This window comes from Notolepis coatsorum (genome assembly GCF_963971535.1).
Source record: "Notolepis coatsorum genome assembly, chromosome: 10".
NCBI lineage: Eukaryota > Metazoa > Chordata > Actinopteri > Aulopiformes > Paralepididae > Notolepis > Notolepis coatsorum.
The window spans coordinates 137,052,086-137,073,519 of NC_140174.1; the positions used below are offsets into that span (position 1 = coordinate 137,052,086).

General features: G+C 45.1%; 2 protein-coding genes across 2 annotated transcripts in view; one reads left to right on the forward strand and one right to left on the reverse strand.

Annotated features, from left to right (window-relative positions):
* LOC311235737 (cell surface hyaluronidase-like) overlaps window positions 1-46 on the forward strand; it is a gene marked incomplete at its 3' end in the record, with an annotated part of 70,593 nt that extends 70,547 nt beyond the window's left edge. The window contains exon 7 of the mRNA XM_084323203.1: window positions 12-46. Within this exon, the coding sequence (XP_084179329.1) occupies window positions 12-46 (35 nt within the window). The remainder of the gene's footprint in view (window positions 1-11) is intronic.
* A 106-nt stretch (window positions 47-152) lies between these two features.
* Window positions 153-21,434, reverse strand: part of cemip2 (cell migration inducing hyaluronidase 2) — a gene marked incomplete at both ends in the record, with an annotated part of 46,064 nt that continues 24,782 nt past the window's right edge. Inside the window, 6 exons of the mRNA XM_084323204.1 lie at window positions 153-392; window positions 3,328-3,543; window positions 8,692-8,869; window positions 15,832-15,987; window positions 19,535-19,570; window positions 20,749-20,880. Of these exons, the coding sequence (XP_084179330.1) occupies window positions 153-392; window positions 3,328-3,543; window positions 8,692-8,869; window positions 15,832-15,987; window positions 19,535-19,570; window positions 20,749-20,880 (958 nt within the window). The remainder of the gene's footprint in view (window positions 393-3,327; window positions 3,544-8,691; window positions 8,870-15,831; window positions 15,988-19,534; window positions 19,571-20,748; window positions 20,881-21,434) is intronic.

The following is a 21,434-nucleotide window of genomic DNA, read 5'->3' on the forward strand; positions in this document are numbered from 1 at the left end:
ACCTCTAACAGGTGAGCGCACCAGACACTACCTCTCACAGGTGTGAGAGCACGAGACGGAGGCTGAAAGCAGAGAGCAGATAGACACCAGATATATGACAAGTAGCAAGCCTACACACACACACACACACACACACACACACACACACACACTTAATTAACTTCCTTTCCGCCCACTGACTTGTTGAAGTTGATGAGGGAGAGGACTATCTCTCGAGGGGCGAGGCCGTTCCAGTGGAGCGTGTAGCTCTTGCTCATCATCAGCACAGGCTGGTACTGCTGCGACAGCGACCCCTGGCTGTTTATCCCCCTCAGCACCAGAGGAGCAGCGGGGTATTCGTCCCTGCAGAGGGACAGGCTGAGGCTGGGAGCGCCCTGGGTCTGGACGTACACCTGGGAGGAAGAGGGGGATTCCGTTGGCATTCACAGTATTGCATTGTCATGTAATCGGAGTTACTGAGTTGGCACTTTTGGTTAAGAGAGAGAGAGAGAGAGAGAGAGAGAGAGAGAGAGAGAGAGACACACACAAAAGCAATATGCCTTCTGTTTCCATAGTGACATAACAGTGAGATAGGATCATTAAATAGGATCACTGTCTACAACTGCCCTACACTGTAATCAATAATCATATTAATCATAATAATCTTAACTAGCCACCTCATACTATAGTCTACCCATATACTCTGTATGATAGCATGTACAACAGTGCTGTACAGTATATACCGCATATATACATTGCATTATGTATAATTACTGCATATATACTAGGGATGACTTGGTATCGAATCCGGTACTTTTTGTTTTATCTACTTTTTCTCCTCCTATTTTTCTGTATTTTTCTCCCATCCCAATTTAGTCGTTATGCCAATTCCCCCCTCCCCTTCCTGGTCGGTGCGCGCATTTGCCCCTTACTTGCCGGTCTAGGGAGCCCTGAAGTCTATCAGATCCTCCGATACATAGGAGACAGCCAGCAGCCTCTTTTCACCTGACAGCGCAAACTCTCACTGGTGAAGTGTAACGCGTGGGAGGATCACACTACCTTCACCAGTTCCTTCCCTCGCTGTGCAGGCGACCTGACCGACCTGTAGGAGTCGCTGTTTACAACGACCAGATTACCACCCACCGGCTTCCCTCCCGCTGACACTGCCAATTGTGTCAGTATGACGACCGGCCAAGCCGGAGGCACCGATGACAGCCGGATTCGATACCGGTGTCTCTGCGGTGGTAGACAGACACTTAGTCCGCTGCGCTACCCGGCCGCGCTCGAATCCGGTACTTTTAAGGGTATCGACCGAATCTCGTCGGTACTACCGAGTACCGACTCACGTGAGATCCACCGGTGACACATTTCGGTACTGTAAATTTTATTTTGTATTATGATTTTTTTTAATTTTTTAAGTCCGATGACGTCAACGTTTCGTTTACAGCAAAACTAAACCTATGAAGTTGCTGCACGTTCACGTCAACGTTCACGCGCACAACACACGCTGACCTAGGATCTGACTTGATTCAACAACAAAGCAGTCGGGGCGATGACAAGCTAAAAAAAGTGTTACACTTTACAAAGCTAGATGCAGACAACGCTCGCTGCAATATTATATATATATTAACAAATTGTTCTAAATAAATAATAATGATAATAAATCATTTGAAGTTTGGACAATTTTTTTTACAACTGAGGTAGGTAAAAAATGTTGAGACTAAAGTACAGAAAAAAGGTACCGTTGGGTACCTGTATCGATTCACAGGTACCGGTTCAAATGTGAATGGTATATACATAATGGTGAATGGTATAATATATACATAACCATATCTGTCTGAATATACCTGCATATAATCCTCCTATATACATACTTATACACCTGCATATAACCCATATAACTCTATATGATAACATGTACAATAATGCTGTGTATATACACATATATTCTCTTACCATATATATATTATCTACCTGTCAGTACATACCTGCACATAATCCTTTTACATATCTGTAGATACTATATCTCTCTGTACATATCCCTTACGTACTTGTGACACTGTTACGCTGTTGGCCAGTATGACTACTGTTTTTATACCTGTATCACTGTAGTGTACATACATCTGATTAGCACTACACCAGTAGTACTATTTAGTACATGTATATATTTATAGCCAGTTTAATCACCTGTACATTGTATATTACATTTGCACTCTGGTTGGATGCCAAACTTATTTTCGTTGTACTGTACTCGTGCTGTATAATGACAATAACTTTCAATCTAATCTAATCTACTATAGTGGAACGTGGGCATGGGTTAGATCATAGAACAGGTCAGGAACAATGTGCTCTGGTGGATGAATGGAATGCCGTTTTCACACCAGACCCAGACCTGGGAGGAGATGAGGACGGCAGGGAGCCTGATCACCAGACCCAGACCTGGGAGGAGAGGAGGACGGCAGGGAGCCTGATCACCAGACCCAGACCTGGGAGGAGATGAGGACGGCAGGGAGCCTGATCACCAGACCTGGGAGGAGAGGAGGACGGCAGGGAGCCTGATCACCAGACCCAGACCTGGGAGGAGATGAGGACGGCAGGGAGCCTGATCACCAGACCCAGACCTGGGAGGAGATGAGGACGGCAGGGAGCCTGATCACCAGACCCAGACCTGGGAGGAGAGGAGGACGGCAGGGAGCCTGATCACCAGACCCAGACCTGGGAGGAGATGAGGACGGCAGGGAGCCTGATCACCAGACCCAGACCTGGGAGGAGATGAGGACGGCAGGGAGCCTGATCACCAGACCCAGACCTGGGAGGAGAGGAGGACGGCAGGGAGCCTGATCACCAGACCCAGACCTGGGAGGAGAGGAGGACGGCAGGGAGCCTGATCACCAGACCTGGGAGGAGATGAGGACGGCAGGGAGCCTGATCACCAGACCTGGGAGGAGAGGAGGACGGCAGGGAGCCTGATCACCAGACCCAGACCTGGGAGGAGATGAGGACGGCAGGGAGCCTGATCACCAGACCTGGGAGGAGATGAGGACGGCAGGGAGCCTGATCACCAGACCCAGACCTGGGAGAGGCGAGGACGGAAGTGGGAGGAGCAGGGAGCCTGATCACCAGACCCAGACCTGGGAGAGGCGAGGACGGAAGTGGGAGGAGCAGGGAGCCTGATCACCAGACCAAATTGCATTCCCTTTCACTTCATTATCCAGTCTGCAATTGGCAACACCGAATAGCCCAAAAGAACCCAATGAGGAAAGCCACGCTAGACCCTGAATCACTGAATCTAACAGTCTTACCTACAGAAAGAGCTTCACACTAGCAGACGTCTACAGTATGTCTCACCTGAGAGTACACTCCACTGCAGACCACTCCGTTCCACTCGGAGAGGTTCACACAGCCTGGGTGTTGGATCAGGTAGTTGTCTGCTCTGCCCACATAGGTGTCCCTGTAGCCAGTCACCGACCCGTCCACATCATGGAAAATGGAGTTCTTGTCTCCGTCCAGGTCGTTCTCCTCGAACCACTGGCCTGGACGACCGAAGAACGTCCTCAGACCCACCTAAGGACAGCCAAAAAAATTAAATGGTGCATTTATATAGTGCTTTTACGCTTTACAATTTGTTTCTCACATTTTACCCATTCACTCACACATTCCAATCCAATCCAACTTTATTTGTATAGCACATTTAAAAACAACATGGTTGACCAAAGTGCTTCACAGTAAAAACCATAATATAGTAAAAAAAACACATAAACACAATACAAAGTACACAGAATTACAAACTAAATTACAGCAGCAGACTTCATTTTTTTTTTTACAAGCTAGGGAGAACAAATGTGTTTTAAGATGGGACTTAAACACTGGGAGCGTTGGGGCCAGCCTAATGTGGGGGGGGGGGTTAGGGTTAAACACTGGGAGCGTTGGGGCCAGCCTAATGTGGGGGGGCAACTCGTTCCACTGTTTGGGGGCTGCAACCGCAAATGCACGGTCCACCCCTGTTTTTTTGTCTGGATTTAGGGACAACCAGGAGGGACTGGTCAGCAGACCTCAGAGACCGTGATGGGGGGTAGGGGTGCAGGATCTCGGTGAGGTAGGGTGGGGCCAGACCATTCATTGCTTTATAAGCAAACAGCAGGATCTTATTAAAATGTATCCTAAACTGCACAGGCAGCCAATGAAGGGAGGCGAGGACCGGAGTGATGTGTGTCCCTGTCAACAGCCGAGCAGCAGCGTTTTGGACCGGCTGAAGACGCAACAGCAAGGCCTGGTCAACACGTTCACACACCGATGGCAGAGGCAACCATGCAAGGTGCCAAGCTGCTCATCGGGAGCAATTAGGGGTATAGTGTCTTGCTCATGGACACTTCGACACGCTGTCCGGGAATCGAACCGGGAACCTTCCGATTACCAGACGACCACTCTATCTCCTGAGCCACTGTCGCCCCACCATTTGTTGAATGGGTATTTGATGTCTGATCTAAAAAGACTAATGTACTGCACTAATGTAACACGTCTATAGATATTACAAGTCTTTAATGATTTGTACCCAGGACACCATGCATGCTGCAGGCCGGGTGGATCACAGATCTATAACTCTAAAAACTCTTATCTTACTTTAATTGCAAGTCAGTGGCGTGAATGGGGTAAATGAGGTATTAATTCTACCACCACTAGAGGCCACTACAGCTCTAAAATCAGTCCCATTCCTCCTCAACTCTGCATGGGGTCTCTTTTCTCTCCTCCTCTCTTCCCTCACTCAACTCTCTCTCTCTCTCTTCACCAAAAGTGCCAACTCAGTAACTCAGATGCGAGCTGTGATGCAGACTAGAGTATCCAGACCACAAATAGGAGGAACGAGCCAAAAATACTACACAGACTCAAGGGAGGGAGAGAGAGAGAGAGAGAGAGAGAGAGAGAGAGAGAGAGAGAGAGATGGGGTCAAATATTCTGTATCTAAGAAGAGTGAGATAGAAGAGGTCAAATGTGAGGGAACAAGAAGAGACAATAGAGGGAGAAATTGTCTTAACCCTTTCACTACCACACTACAGAAGGTACTATCACACTACAGACGGTTAACCATCTGTAGTGTGCAGGGATTAAAGCAAAAAAAAATCTCCTGACTGAACTTTTTTTTCACTCTGCTTGGCGCAGCCCCGGTAGAAAAAAAATTCCCTTTTTCATGATATTTGACGCCTCCGATTGGCTCAATTTAGTTTCAATCTGTATGCATCTACAAATCATATTATACCAGGTAGCCAATTGATGGGAAATCCGTCAGACTCCGAAATCAAATGGATGGAACTCCAAATCAAATTGACGGAAATCCGTCCCAAGACGGAACGCTTTAATGCCTGAGTGTGATAGTAAAGGGTTAACCTTCTGTAGTGTGGTAGTGAAAGGCTTTACCCTTTGTCGTGTGGCAGTGAAAGGGTTAACCTTCTGTATTGTTGCAGTAAAAGGGTTAACCATTTGGTAGTGTGGCAGTGAAAGGGTTAAACTGACAGTAACTTCACATCACAGAACAGTGTGAGAGAGAGAGAGAGAGAGAGAGAGAGAGAGAGAGAGAGAGAGAGAGAGAGAGAGAGAGATGGATGAGATGTTGCCTCAGTTAAAGGTCCTGTGTCTTATAAATGGCATTTTCCAGTGTTTAGCATTGTTTCCTAGCAATGGGGGATTATATCAATGTGGTCTGTGTCTCTAATTATCATTTTGACTCATCAGTCTAGTCTCGAGTTCACAAGATCTTCCCTCACTCAACTAAGCCGTTCTGATTTGACTGTTTTGCTGACGTGAATAAGGCACTGGTTGTAGTCACCGCCCACAATCAACAATTCGCTCAACAACAGAGTGAGTGGAATTACTTCCTCAAACAGAGGGTGCCGACAGACAGCAGAGAACGAGAGGGAGAGAGAGAGAGGGAGAGAGAGAGAGGGAGAGAGCAAGAGGGAGAGAGAGAGACAGAGGGACCGCGAGCAGGAGTGTGTGTAAATGTGTGTACGCACAGGGATGGTTCTTCTCCCCCGCAGTCGGGAGCACTCGCATATCACTGTCAAAATGTCTTTTGCTCCCACGCCCTTATTCCGATCGGTGCAATAATATTCACAGGGGTATATATTGTCATTTGAAACAAGTTACCAATGCATTGTCCCGTGGGATTATGCCCCCCGCAGCGAAATTAATTAGTATCCCCCTCAATCTTTCCATCTCTCTCTCTCTGTCTGCCAGTCGCAGACTGTGGGTGTCTGTCACTCAAAGCGCTTATGGGCGGAGCCCAGCCCAAAAACAGCTTGAATCTTGAAGTGGAAAAATGCTGCTTTAGAGTAATTGATTGGAAATAGAAAACAATGAATTTTTTGGAAAAAAACTTTACAGATGTGTTCCATAGACTCACAGGAATTGTGTAAAGTTGCCCAAATAGTGAAAGGAATAGCAATGCATGTCCCCTTTAAGCGCTTCTTAACAACAACATTCGCCCCAGAGACAGATGAGCTCAGGTTGAATAGACAGCAGGAGACACTTAGAAGGTCGACTCACTTTGTTTGCAGGAGCAACGGGGAGGTGAGCAGTATAGCAGCTCTTTCAGTATGTTGGGGAGGTGAGCAGTATAGCAGCTCTTTCAGTATGTTGGGGAGGTGAGCAGTATAGCAGCTCTTTCAGTATGTTGGGGAGGTGAGCAGTATAGCAGCTCTTTCAGTATGTTGGCAACTGTTTCATTAAGCAATAGGGTTAGGGTTAGGGTTAGGGTTATAGGTGAGCAGTATAGCAGCTCTTTCAGTATGTTGGCAACTGTTTCATTAAGCAATAGGGTTAGGGTTAGGGTTAGGGTTAGGGTTAGGGTTATAGGTGAGCAGTATAGCAGCTCTTTCAGTATGTTGGCAACTGTTTCATTAAGCAACAGCTCACGACAGGCCATGACATGTGGTTATTTGTTCACAGCTAGGGGGCGTAGTTGGACCCGACAGGACGTGGCCCCAGGAGGACTGGGAATCCCCTTACAACGTACGGTAAGGTTAACCATCGTTACCCATCTGCCTGCTATATTTTCTATCTGTAATTTATCAATCTCCACAGTTAGTAGCTAGATTAACACATTTTGTAAGTGGCAATAATCAAATAATCTGGATAAAATCATCGCTTTATCAGTCTGATGCAGATGACCCTAAGGGACATTTCGAGCCTCTCTTGGTCCATATGGGCATGTGTGTGTGCCGTGACACAAGGGCTTCCCCCATCTAGGCTTTTCCCCTCCTTTTAACTGGACGTGAGTCAGCCATAGACCAGACCGTCTAATTTAACAGTTTTTATTTCTCTTTCAGATGTGGAGTGATACTGATTTGTGGAAAGGAATTAGAATCGTAGCTGTTGATATACACTCATTATACTATGAACCAATCAGATTGCTTGATTTGAGCTACCCATTTTATAAACTAGTTTTAGATCCTTACTGTTAAGAGGTGCATTGTTCCCTCCTGACTAGGTACTATCCAAAGTCTGCTATTTTCACAGAGGATCAGCAGAGGACAAGGCAGGCTTAAGACAATAGAGAGGTTGAAGAAAATGTTCTTCTGTGGAGTGGTTGCCAAAGTGGGGGTCGCCAGATGATTTAAAAAATTTAAAAATCCAAAAAATAAATAAATGCATTCAGGCCACTGAACTTAGAAGCAGGCCAGGCCAGTGTTTCTAGTTTCAGCCACGCACGCACGCACGCACGAACGAAAATCCATCAAAATCAGTGTTGTTGCTAATCATACATGCTAGCCTGTTTTTTAACAATAATTTGTGATGCCATCACAAACACCAGAATGCAGGAAATGAAGTCTTTGTAACAAAAAATGTCCTGGTGGGGGACCCAGACCCCCTGCTTAAAAAGTGGCCTGACTGGGGCTATATGTTGCACTATATTTCCTGGCCTGAATGATTTCCCCAGTCCGGCCCTGGTTAAAAGCCTCCAATGCTTATTAGTGTGTGTGCGTTTGAAAGTTTGCATGTTTCAACCATACATTTCCATTTATAAAAAAAAAATTATATATATATATATATATTTATACATTTTATTTTTATTTTTTTACCTCCTATAATAGTGGGGGTCGCGGCTCTGCGAAATCGTTATTTCTGGGGGTCGCGGCCTAAAAACTTTGGGAACCCCTGGAGTAGAAGGTGAGTTGGACCGAAGGTTCTGTACTAATGTGAGTTGGACAGGTTGTTGATGGGGTTGTGTACTGAGGTGAGTTGGACAGGTTATTGATAAGGTTGTGTACTGAGGTGAGTTGGACAGGTTATTGATAAGGTTGTGTACTGAGGTGAGTTGGACAGGTTGTTGATAAGGTTGTGTACTGAGGTGAGTTGGACAGGTTGTTGATGAGGTTGTGTACTGAGGTGAGTTGGACAGGTTATTGATAAGGTTGTGTACTGAGGTGAGTTGGACAGGTTGTTGATAAGGTTGTGTACTGAGGTGAGTTGGACAGGTTGTTGATAAGGTTGTGTACTTACAGTGGAGTGGAAGCTGAGTTGGACAGGTTGTTGATAAGGTTGTGTACTGAGGTGAGTTGGACAGGTTGTTGATTGGGTTGTGTACTGAGGTGAGTTGGACAGGTTGTTGATTGGGTTGTGTACTTACAGTGGAGTGGAAGCTGAGTTGGACAGGTTGTTGATGGGGTTGTGTACTGAGGTGAGTTGGACAGGTTGTTGATTGGGTTGTGTACTTACAGTGGAGTGGAAGCGGAGTTGGGACAGGTTGTTGCGTGGGGTGAGCTGCCAGGTGTTCTTCAGGTTGAATCCCACTGCGCTGGTGAAGCGCTCCACTGTGGGGATGAAGCTACGGAACGTGCTCCTAGTCAACCGCACAGGGCCGTCGTAGATCTGAAAACCTCGGATGGGGAACGTCCTGGAGAGAGATGAGAGGGAGTCCAGAGATTAACAAGAATCCTAATCCTGAGAGTCCACAATGCGTTAAAGGATAATGTGATATTAATATGTCCATTTTGTCTGAGAATAGACTAAAGGCCTCTGCATGCTACAGCAACTTCAAAGCAACTGCACCACAACATCGACAAAGCAACGGTGTTGTAGACACTCTGCCTTTATGCTTCTGCAACATCGACGCGCAAAGTTAGTTTAACTAAAGTTAGTTTAGGTTCGTGTTAACGTTAGATAATGTACAAAATAAACGTATTTCCGGTGCTTTTAGACGTCGCTCTTTTATTTTGAAATCCCCCGACCGGAAGTGTTATAGTGTCTGTTGCTAGCAGCTTAACTTCTGTCGCCCGTTTCTGTGCTTTTCGAGCTAACGTTACCGTAACGTCATTAGTTTCCAATGGAGAGGAGAGAAAGACCTCGGCAGCTCAAACTACCCGTTGGAATAAATTAATTGATTGATGTTTAACTTGTCCCTGTGTGTGTCCAGTCATTTCGACTAGCAAACGTTGTATTTAACGTTACCTCAGGATACCATTGTATTTAGTTGGTTAGCTATGTAGCTAATGTGGATAGCATTTTGTATAGCATCAATGCTAGCTGGCTGGCTACAGCTTTATTTAATAAATTATGGAGGCTTTTTAATCGTCAAGGTAAGAGAGGATTTGTCATGATCAACTGAAGGCGTATGCTATGGAACAATATGTGCTTGGGTTTTCAGAAAAAGGCCAGCTATGTGACGCTAATTATTTAGCATCAACGCTGGCTGGCTACAACAATGGAGGTCATGGTATTCTCTGCGGGACCAATATTATTCTATGACAGCCCTGCCCCCATTCGCTAACCAACCAATCACTGCTACGCAACATCAGCGCAAGGTTCTTCAGATTAGATTTGAGAGAGATGTACGCAACATCCTCGCAACACAGTCTACAAGACCCTATGCAACTACCGCGTTGAAATCGCGCTGATGTTTTGTTGCAGTTGCTTTGAAGTTGCTGTAGCATGTAGAGGCATTAAGGGGGACCATGTGAATCTAGAAGGAATGGTGTGGTAAATTAGCAAGATTTTGTTTCATGCCAATGAATGGAAGTCGGGGGAGAACCAAGATTTGTTGATTTGATTTATTTGATCTTTTGTGTCAAATCCCCTTTAATCAACCAACTAAATTGATACAGTATCAAAGATTTATTAAAAATAAAATGTATCCACTTTTTCTCCTCCTTTTTCTGTGTTTTTCTCCCATCCCAATTTAGTCATGCCAATTCCCCCCTTCCCTGTCTTGATCGTTGCTAGCATGTGCCCCCCACTGGTCGGTCGTAGGGAGGGTTGAAGAATCTATTGCATGTCCCCTCCGATACATGCGGAGTCAGCCAGCCACATCTTTTCACCTGCCAGCACGGACTCATTGGCGAGGTGTAACGTGTGGGAGGCTCACACTACCCCCGCCCTCTCCTTGCTGTGCAGGCGCCCTGACCGACCTGTAGGAGTCGCTGTTTACAACGAACAGATTACCACCCATCGACTCCCCTCCCGCTGACTCTGCCAAATGAGCCAGTACGACGGCCGGACCAAGTCGAAGGCAATGCTGAGACTGGGATTCGATACCGGAGTCTCTTGCATTGGTGACGAGCGCAATCTCCGCTACGACACCCAGCCGCCCAGTTTATTTTAATTTGAAACATATCCCGGTTGCTCCAATGACAAATTAATATCACAGAAGGGTGCAGCTTAGTTTCATCATCTTACTGTCCAAGTAAAGCTCTGTGAAACAAGACTGTGCAAGCCTAGTTATGCCAGACCCAGATACATGTCACTGGCGCCTGCGTGTTTCAACAACAGGGAGTCACTCAGTAGGTGACATTTGCTCGTATTGACATAAAAAGGATGTTAGAAGTAGACCAAATGCTTTAGAAAGCCAGAGCTTCACATTAAAATGAGGGGGGTGGAGAGATTGATGAGGAAAATAATGGAGGTCTTATGTAATCTGTAACATATCTGCATTCCTAGCTGGAGATATATGAGATAGTTCATTCCAGTATCTAGCATTCCTGTGTAATCATCTTATCAATGTTGGGGAGTTCTTGGAAACCTAAACTCAATTACAGAATCCATTCTAGAAATCAAGAAAATTAAGTTATTTTTATTCATCCCCTTGGGGGAAATTCGTCCTCTGCATGTGACCCATCCTAACTATCTAGGCGCAGTGGGGCAGCCAGACAGCGCGGTGCCCGGGGACCGACTCCAGTTGTAACGCCAGTGCCTTGGTCAAGGGCAACGGCAGGAGTATAAACCTAGCATGCATGTCTTTTTATGGTGTGGGAGGAAACCGGAGTACCTGGAAGAAAACCAGGCGAACACGGGGAGAACATGCAAACTCCACACAGAAAGGCCCCCTGCTGGGGTTTAAACCACCCAGGACCTTCTCGCTGTGAGGCAACAGTGCTAACCACTGCGCCACTGTGTCTAGTGGAGGCATTCTCTCTTTGAAAACAGTCAAAAGATACGGTTACCCAGCGCCCTCAATGACGACAACCCAAAACAACCACAAGTCACGCTGCGGTTAGGAAACATGTAAAACAGTTGTAAACCTGAACACAGCTGTGACAGCGGTCACTGATGGACCAGGGGCGTTGTTGTAGAATAGAGAACAGGCAGCAATTAGCCCATTCCCTCGTTTATTCTGTTGCTCCCTTTTTTAACAGTCTCCTGAGAAAGGGAAGGAGGCAGAACAGCACGCTGCAAAAAATAAATTTGAGTCTTAAAATCGTATCTTCAGAAAACGCATTGAAATATTGCCAATGGGATGAAAAGGATTTCACTAGTTCCAAGACAACTGAACTTGTTTCAAAAAATGTATTGAAACATGTGAAAATATCTTGTATCATTTAGGCAGGTCGCTCCTTCTGTTTCAAGAACATTTTAAGAACAGTTTTGAGAAAACCCTTGACCTTTGTGTGGTATTGGGGGTTTATGGGACCCGTTTTTAATGTTGAGAAATTATTCTTTTTATTGTATAATTGTATGTGAAGAACATAAAAGAACACATTTTGATGTCTCTACACAGTTATAGAGATTTATATTACATAGGTGGTGTTCTGGTCCACTGGACCCGAAAGTGTGGAAATTGTGGGTGAAAATATGGTAACATTTTGTTTCCTTTATATTTTTAAAGATGGACATGATTTATTCCATTCATGTCCATAATTATAATAGATTCTCTTTTTTACAGACATCACATTTGATCACAAAAAACGAATAGCACTTTTATTTATAAATGTGATCTAGCATGGGTAAAAGGCAAACAAACATTAACCAGACATGCTGTCTAGATTACTTGTAATTGGGATAATGTACATTGGGCGAGTAACAAAATAGCGGACACCATAAAGGGTTAAAACGAGCCTGTGTGTCTCGGACCAAGTAATTATCTCACCCCGCTGGCAGAGACTCAATAACACTTGTTAATGCACTTGTTAAAGGGGTAGCTCAGATGTATGAAATCATTTTGCTAGTAGTATAGCTGATGCAATGCCATTAACTTCCCCACCATCCTGTGGTCAGAGTTCTGTCCCTGTTCCACGCAAACAGGGAAGCTTCAGACGGGCGACAAACGGGGACAGAAAAGGCACTGAGTAATATTGGGTCTCATTCACCAAGGACTTACGACAAAAAGGGCTTGCTCTGGGCGGTCAGGTGGCGTAACGGAGATTGCGTTAGTCACCAAACCCCGGAGCGGCTAGATTCGCCTGTTCGAATCCAGCTCACAGCTCCGGGGTTGTCACCAGCTTGGCTGGCCGTTCACACTAATACAATTGGCAGTATTAGAGGGTGGGAAAGCTGGCGGGGTGGGTCCGGGTCGTTGTAAACAGCGACTCCTACAGTTCGGTCGGGGCACCTGCTAAGTGCGGATAGGACTTGAGTGGGATAGTGTGATCCTTCCACACGCTACACCCTCTCAGGGAGGATCCGCGCTGCCAGGTGAAAAGAAGCGGTTGATTGGCTGGACGTGTGTCGGAGGAAGCACGTGATAGCCTCCACTCTCCCAGACCGACTGTGGGAGAAAATCGGAGGAAAATTGGAGGGGGAAAAAGATCCAAAAATAATAATAAAAAAAAATAAAAAAAAGGGCTTGCTCTTAGGGCCATTTGAGACATTTTCGGGCAGATTTTGGGATTCACCAACCATCCCAATAAAACATATATAATTAATATTATATTATAATATATCGTCTATATTCATGTCTTGCCCGAAAAAAGTCTCAAATGGCCCTAAGAGAAAGCCCTTTTTGTCGTAAGTCCATTGGTGAATGAGACCCATTGTTCCAGAAAGCTTGTTATCAAAGAAAATGTGCAGATTGCAGAAGTCTAAAATATGACTGGAAGGAAGTCCAAACAGAACTTCCTGTCACACATCACCCCACTGACGCCACCCCATCTATAGGAACAAATAGACCACGCAACACTTCCGGTATACTGAAATCATGGGAGAGACAGCGGGGGGAGAAAGATTAATGAATGTGGATGAGAGCCTTGACATTAAGTGGTTGTACCTACGGCTGTGGGGGTGCTGGAGACATGATCCAATAGACTTTTATACGCCCGAGTCTCCTGAACACGGAGAGACCAATCCCAAGTTGATCGGCACTTTCTCGGCCGAGCAATAGTCACTTTTCTGCATCTACTCCCGAACTCCGCATGCGCAGATTGATAAACCTAGAAATCCAGAGACTCCGTGGGCAATCTGCGCATGCGTAGTTCGGGAGTACTGTAGGTGCGGAAAAGTGACTATTGCTTGTATATATATTATATTATTGACATAATAATCCAGCGTAGCGTGTAGAGTAGATAGTATATCTACATGATGGAATAGATTGATGCAGGTGGAGACTGTGGTGGTGAAGGGTTTATCAATGGCAGAGAACAGCATGCACTGAGAGGTACAAAAGAACAGCTTAAATGGACCGTCAGGAGTTTTAGTCGTGTTTGATTATGATTAGGGATGTCCGATATTATCGACCTACCGATATTATCGGCCGACAATAAAAAATAAAAAATAAAATAAATAAATATCGGAAAATATCGGTATCGGTTTTCAAAAAATAATAAAAAAATACAAATACATTTTTTTTTTTTTTACATTTCTATAACCTTTATTTATCCAGGCAAGCAAGTAAGAACAAATTCTGATTTTATTTATTGTCAAAAGTATGCATAATGTTGTGTTAATTCCACAACAAGAGATATGTAATGTTAATTACCTGAAATTATTAAATTTTTTGGGGGGGGAAACCCTGCATATATCGGTATCGGTTGATATCGGTTGATATCGGTATCGGAAAATTAAGAGTTGGACAATATCGGTATATCGGTATCGGTAAAAAAGCCAATTCGAGCATCCCTAATTATGATTAATGCACATCTCTGATCAGCTGAAAGCACAATTGGCGCTCGTGATTTCCGTGTCCTGCATGAACTAAAAAGGATAAAATAAGGATAAGGATAACTTTTATTAATCCCTTGTGGGGAAATTCAGTGACAACTACTGCTAAAGCTTCATTTCATTCACCCACCAGCCTACTGCTAAAGCTTCATTTCATTCACCCACCAGCCTACTGCTAAAGCTTCATTTCATTCACCCACCAGCCTACTGCTAAAGCTTCATTTCATTCACCCACCAGCCTACTGCTAAAGCTTCATTTCATTCACCCACCAGCCTACTGCTAAAGCTTCATTTCATTCACCCACCAGCCTACTGCTAAAGCTTCATTTCATTCACCCACCAGCCTACTGCTAAAGCTTCATTTCATTCACCCACCAGCCTACTGCTAAAGCTTCATTTCATTCACCCACCAGCCTACTGCTAAAGCTTCATTTCTTTCACCCACATAGTGGCACCATAAAGACATGCATGGTAGGCAGGGACTACTACAGATGAAAACTAGCTCATTAGCTAATTCTGGCACATTTACACTGATGTGGAAACTGAAGATGTTTATTAATGTGCACTGTCCCTGGGTAAAAACAATAAAAAAAAAACATATGCCACAGATGGACCATAATTTCAAGAGTAGTAGGTACTAATCTAGGTAGTTGATTGATTGATTGATTGATTGAAAACTTTATTAACAGATTGCAGAATGGGTACAATACAGTACAGCTCAATACACACAATTGTTAAGGGGATGCAGACCAGAGAAAGACTTTCATCTTGTTTACATCAGGGTCCCCCATTTTCAATTCATCATAACATATATGACATACACGACATTCAGATACAGTACCGCTACATCTATACATTTATGACATACCAGATTTGCAAATACAGTACGGTTTGTGATACAAAAATAGTTTAAAAAAGAGAATACCGGTATATACATTGGAGGAGGTATGGTAGGTGGGGTGGGGGGGAAGGGGGGACTGTACATTGGAGGTGGTTAGGTGGGTGGGGGGGGGGGGGTTGGGTAGGCGGGGTCGGGGAAACTGTACAACTGTACAAGCAAAACTGTACATTGGTAATTTACTGTACATTGGAGGGGGTTGGGTTAGTTAAACGTATCAAGTCAGAATTCCTTCAAGATACAGTACTTCATATTAGGGATGGGCATTTTAAAGAATCGATTGATCGCATGCTATACTCGATTGATCGTGTATTACTCGAAAAGGGGATTTCTTTTAAAATAATATATATATATTAGATTTCTTTTTTTTTAATACTTATTTTTGTTCATTCACGTATATATGTTTAAGGAAACCAACAAACACTTATAATCTTACACATACATGTGAAAATATATGTAAACATTTGTTTTTTTTTATTCATAAAAATGTATCATTTCGATTTATTTTTTTCGATTTTTCTCATAGCTACGAGTAATCGAATCGATTACTCACGCCCATCCCTACTTCATATATATATATATATTTCTCTCACTTGTTTCTAGGTAGTGTCCTCAACTTGCCGTCTGACCCTCCAAAGCCCCAGTATTTGTTCTGTCCTCCGTTGGTCCCTCTGTTCCGACTCTCTCCCACAAACAGAGACTGGGTCACTTCCTGACTGGAACCCTCGTCCTTGGGGTAACTGCCATCGCTGGAGAGGGGGATGGGTGGAGGGAGAGAGGGAGGGGTGGAGGGTTAACAACACAAGTATCAACCTGTCAGTGTCCAGCAGCAAATTGGCATTTCCAAAAGGTTCTACTTTTCAGTAATCAAGGAATAATGTATTGATTTCTATCCTATTACATGTTATAATGCATTATCAAAGGTACGTCCATGAACATAGTAAATGGTAAACCATGGTGCAAGTGCTAAAAAATACCAAATATTTAAAACTCGTTAAGCAGCTGAATGCTGCGTGGGACAAAGGATGTAATGCATCGTTTGGTTCTAGTCCTAGGCATGCAGTAACTCCGCCCTGAGGGTAAGAGTGCGTACTCAGACCATAGTGGGTGCAGTTGATTCTGCCAATGTTTAAAGAACACTTCCATCGCAGTGACCTTTCATTCTTCAAAAGAAGCTCTCGTAGAGAAAAGGGTTGGCAACCTCTGGAGTATAACAAATTATGGTAACATAGGAAGATACAATCAAGTTTCAAGTTCAAGTTTCTTTATTAGTTGTCATACAGAAGTACAGAATACTTTTATACAAAATGCTTCTTTCTGTTACGCTCCAGAGACTGTTAGGCAAAAATAAACAAGTATAAAATAAGTATAGCAAGTATAAAATAGAAGTCAAGTACGTAGACAAAAGTGTTCAGTATATACATATATACAATGCTCAATGTAGAGTAGAAGTAACTGAGTTACCATACAATATACTGTACAGTGCAAAGCAGAAGTGGGATGAGGTACAATTTACAGTAAGGTGTAATGAGGTATGGGTTGTAGTGCAAATTCTTTACCAATAAATATGAAGTGTGTTTAGGTGTTCTAAAGTGGTTAAAGTGGGTGCTGCAGTGAGTTGTTTGTTTAAAGTGAGTGTGTGCGTGTGGATGTGTGTGTTTGATGGTTGTTACATAGTGTTATTGTTCGTTGAGCATCCTGATGACCTGGGGATAGAAGCTTCTTCTGAGTCTCTCTGTGCTTGCCTTGAGACTCCGGTATTACTTGCCTGACCGCAGCAGTTCAAAGAGGCAGTTGTTTGGGTGGCTGGAGTCTTTGATAATTCTCTTAGCCTTGCCCATGCACCGCTTGTTGTAAATGCCCTGGAGAGTGGGAAGCCCCCCTCCAATTGTGCGTTCGGCTGAACGGGCCACTCTCTGTAGTCTGCTACGGTCTTGTGCGGTGCTATTCCCAAACCAGGAGGTGATATTGCCAGTCAGGATGCTCTCTATTGTGCATGAGTAGAAGTTCTTAATAATAATAATAATAATAATAATCTTCATTTATATAGCACCTTTCATACACGGAGTGCAGCTCAAAGTGCTTAACAGAGACACGTCTTCTTTAAACAAGTCAAGAAGAAAAAAAAAACAGTAACACAGTAAGTCAATAAAAAAACAAGAATACCATAAGGTCCATACGCTCAAAATAAATGCATGCATGCATGCATGCATGCATGCATGCAACACTCCCAGACGTACCCCACGTGAAGGTAAGGAAAAACTCACTAAAACCTAACAATAGGAAAAAATGCACCACAGGCAATGTGGAGGTGAGAAACCTTAGAAGGGCCAATTCAAGGGGGGATCTCCCTTCTTAGACATCGGTGATATTAGTGTTGCATGTTGCATTAAAAAGAGGCGAACAGCTGGTGAGCATGCACCCGTGTGTGTAGTGAAACACAGACGAGTGCATGCGATAGCAACTGAACATTTTGAAAAATTTAATATAGAGCTGATAGTGATAACAACTGAACATTTTATACGATTAAAGATAGAACTGATAGCGGCTCCAGCCGAGGCACAGGGGTGCGTCCTCCCGGGACATTCCACACTCCGGCCACCACTCCGAGACAGCCGAAGACAGGGAGACAGGAGGCGACGCAGAGAGGGCCGCATCCCCCCGGCCATCACGGGACGTCGAACACTCCAGCCACCACCACGAGACAGCCGGAGACAGGGAGGCACGCAGAGGGGCCAGCAGGGGTCGCATCCTGGGTGGGTGTCATCACGGGACGTCCAGCACTCCAGTCATCACTCCGGCCGGAGATAGCTCCCCATTGCTGCACGTATCTGCTTCAAGGCCCTCGACCTGGCATACCGTGCGGCAAAGGGAACCGCTCCCGCCTACCTCCGGTCAATGGTCTCTAACTACACACCCTCAAGACCCCTACGCTCTGCATCTTCTGGCCGCCTCAGATCTACTCCTATCCGAGCTCCGGGAGGGTCATCAAAGAGAAGCCTATTCTCAGTCCTTGCCCCACAATGGTGGAATGAACTACCCATCCCAGTTAGGACAGCCGAATCCCGTCCAATCTTTCGCCGTCGACTAAAGACTCACTTCTTCAACCATTATCTGAAATGATAAAAAAAAATTTAAATAAAAATAAAATCTAACCCTGACTAACCATACTGTCATGCACTTGTCCTAATAAACTAACCTACACTGTAACACGCAACACTTTGATGAACATTTTTACTCAGCTGATAGAGTTATACCCTTCTTGCTGTCTTGTCGTACAGAACTTGTAAGTCGCTTTGGATAAAAGCGTCAGCTAAATGACTAAATGTAAATGTAAAATGTAGATAGGGAGACAGGGGGGCACGCAGAGGGGGATCGCATCCTGGGTGGGTGTCGTCACGGGATGTGATGACCGTCTCTGGTCATCACTCCAGGACAGCCACCCACAGGGAGACTTAAGGATCTTCTGACTGACTTGGAACTTCCTTAGGCGCCTGAGGAAGTAGAGGCGTTGTCGTGCCTTCTTCACAACACTGTCAATGTGTGTGGTCCATGTCAAGTCCTCGGATATGTGGAGTCAGAGGTACTTAAAACTGTTCACTCTCTCAACCGGTGCCCCGTCGATGCTGAGGGGGCTGTAGTCCTTGACCCCCAACCTCCTAAAGTCCACAATCATCTCCTTTGTTTTGCTGACGTTCAGGGAGAGGCTGTTCTCTTGGCACCATCCCGCCAGGACCTTGACCTCCTCCAGGTAGGCCCTCTCGTCGTTTGCAGAGATCAGGCCCACCACTACTGTGTCGTCAGCAAATTTGATGATTGTGTTGTTGTTCCGCTGTGCCACACAGTCATGTGTGTACAGGGAGTAGAGGAGGGGGCTCAGAACACAGCCCTGGGGGGCCCCTATGTTGAGAGTGATGGATGAGGAGGTGCAGTTGCCTGCTCTCTCAATCCTGAAGGATGCCAACGATGAAGTCAAGTGAAAGTAGGTTAGGGTGGGACTGGAAGGGAAAGATGTAGTATTCTCTGGCACACAAGAACATAAGAACACAGAGACGTACAATATTGCCGACAGGCAAGTTTAAATTATACATACGTTCTCATTTGTGTGAGCAAAGACTGGGCGATGCAGCCAATACACCCGCTTCAGGCGTACACACAACATGTAATGTGACTTCAAGTCCAGGAGCTGTAATCAATCTTAGCAGGTAGTGCGACCCAGCAGACGCTCTGGTAGAGAGCGGAGGGGGAGGCCTAGCCCACTAAAATGAAACCCAGCTGATCGATATAAATACACACCTGGCAAAGGACAATCCCACTCCGTTATCAGCAAACCTGTCAACAGAGAAAACGGGTGACGTATTATGCTTATTGTTTGGGAAAGTACGTAAAGTAGTTAAGTGTATTTGCCTGTATTACTGTATATATACATGGCTGGATCATGGCTGTTGGGAATGCTGACCGGTTTAGTTACAACAGATGAGTTTGTCTACGAGAAGAGTCAGCTGCTTATTGTGAGTTAAGGATGAAACAACTCGACAGTTTGGTTTAGATTAGGCGTCGTTGTTAGATTGGATGCGTCGTGAAATCATACGTTTTGACCGTGGTTTGGTTTGGTTCCATTGGATTAAAGACTCTTTTTAAAAGGTGCAATAAGTAGACACGTGTGTCGGGCTGTCCTCGACTAAATTCCTTCTTAGTCGACTAATTGATTAGTTGATTTAAATAAATTTTCCACAAGCACGTTTTGGTCAACTAAGACTCTAGAGGGGCCTCAGCAACACTCAATACACCCTACTAATTAAAACCCTATAAATTCACAGCATGTCATTTATAAATCAATTATATCAAATAAACACAACATTTATTTGGACTAATTCCAATTTCTTTTTGAATTATCTTTTTTCTTTCTTTTTTTTTTTTTTTCTCCCCTCCCAATGTTAGTCGTTATGCCAATTCCCAATCCCCTTCCTGGTCGTTGCGCACTCTACCCCCTACCGTCGGTCTGGGAGGGCGGAGACTATCACGTGCTTCCTCCGACACATGTGTAGCCAGCCCACCGCTTCTTTTCACCTGGCAGCGCAGACTCTCACTGGGAGAGTGTAACGTGTGGAAGGTCACACGTTGCCCCGACCAGGACCCACCCTCGCCGGGTCTCCCACCCGCTAACACTGCCAATTGTGTCAGTATGGACGGTCGGCCAACCCGGAAGCACCACAGCTGGATTTGATCCCACTGTCTCTGTGGTGGTAGACAGATGCTTAGTCCGCTGTGCTACCCGGCCGCCCACTAATTCCAATTTCACAGATGCCAGTGATTGAATTTCCACATTCCTATCATTCCTCGTATTACCACGTCCTGACTCCTGATGATCCGAGACAGACGCTGTTCTCGCAGTAAATAATGTCACGGCATCTGAACCGTCTGCTCTGGTCTCATAATGAACGCAGCAGCGCAGGTGCCGGCTGCCGGGCTCACGGTGATGACATCACGGCCCAAACTAGCTGTCTCACCCTGAGTTCCGGATGATAATGTCGCCGCCCCGTATCCAGGCGCCCAGATCGTTGTTCTTGAAGGAGACCAGCGTGTCAATGACCGCTGCCACGCGGCGGCCACTAGGGTCCGCGTTCTCGTGTGGTCGGAACCTGACACACATACACGCGCACACACACACACACACACACACACACACACACACACGTACGTACGTGGGAGAATGACACATAACACATGGGATGAGTGGAGTACTATTAGTCACACCAGCAGTTGTGCATCATACCATAATCAGTCAGTCAATTTAAATACACACATGGACGACACATTAATTCCCCGTTATTTCCGACAACTAAACAGACACAGTACTCTTCTCAAATAACCACAGATTAATACTAAACACACATTCTAAGACCCTAATACCTCTCTCTCATACTACCACACACACACACACACACACACACACACACACACACACACACACACACACACACACACACACACACACACACACACACACACACACACACACACACACACACACACACACACACACACACACACACACACACACACACACACACACACACACACACACACACACACACACACACACACACACACACACACACACACACACACACACACAGGCACAGGGATCTCCTACACAAAACCGGCAAGCATGCAAACTACACGCTCTCACTCA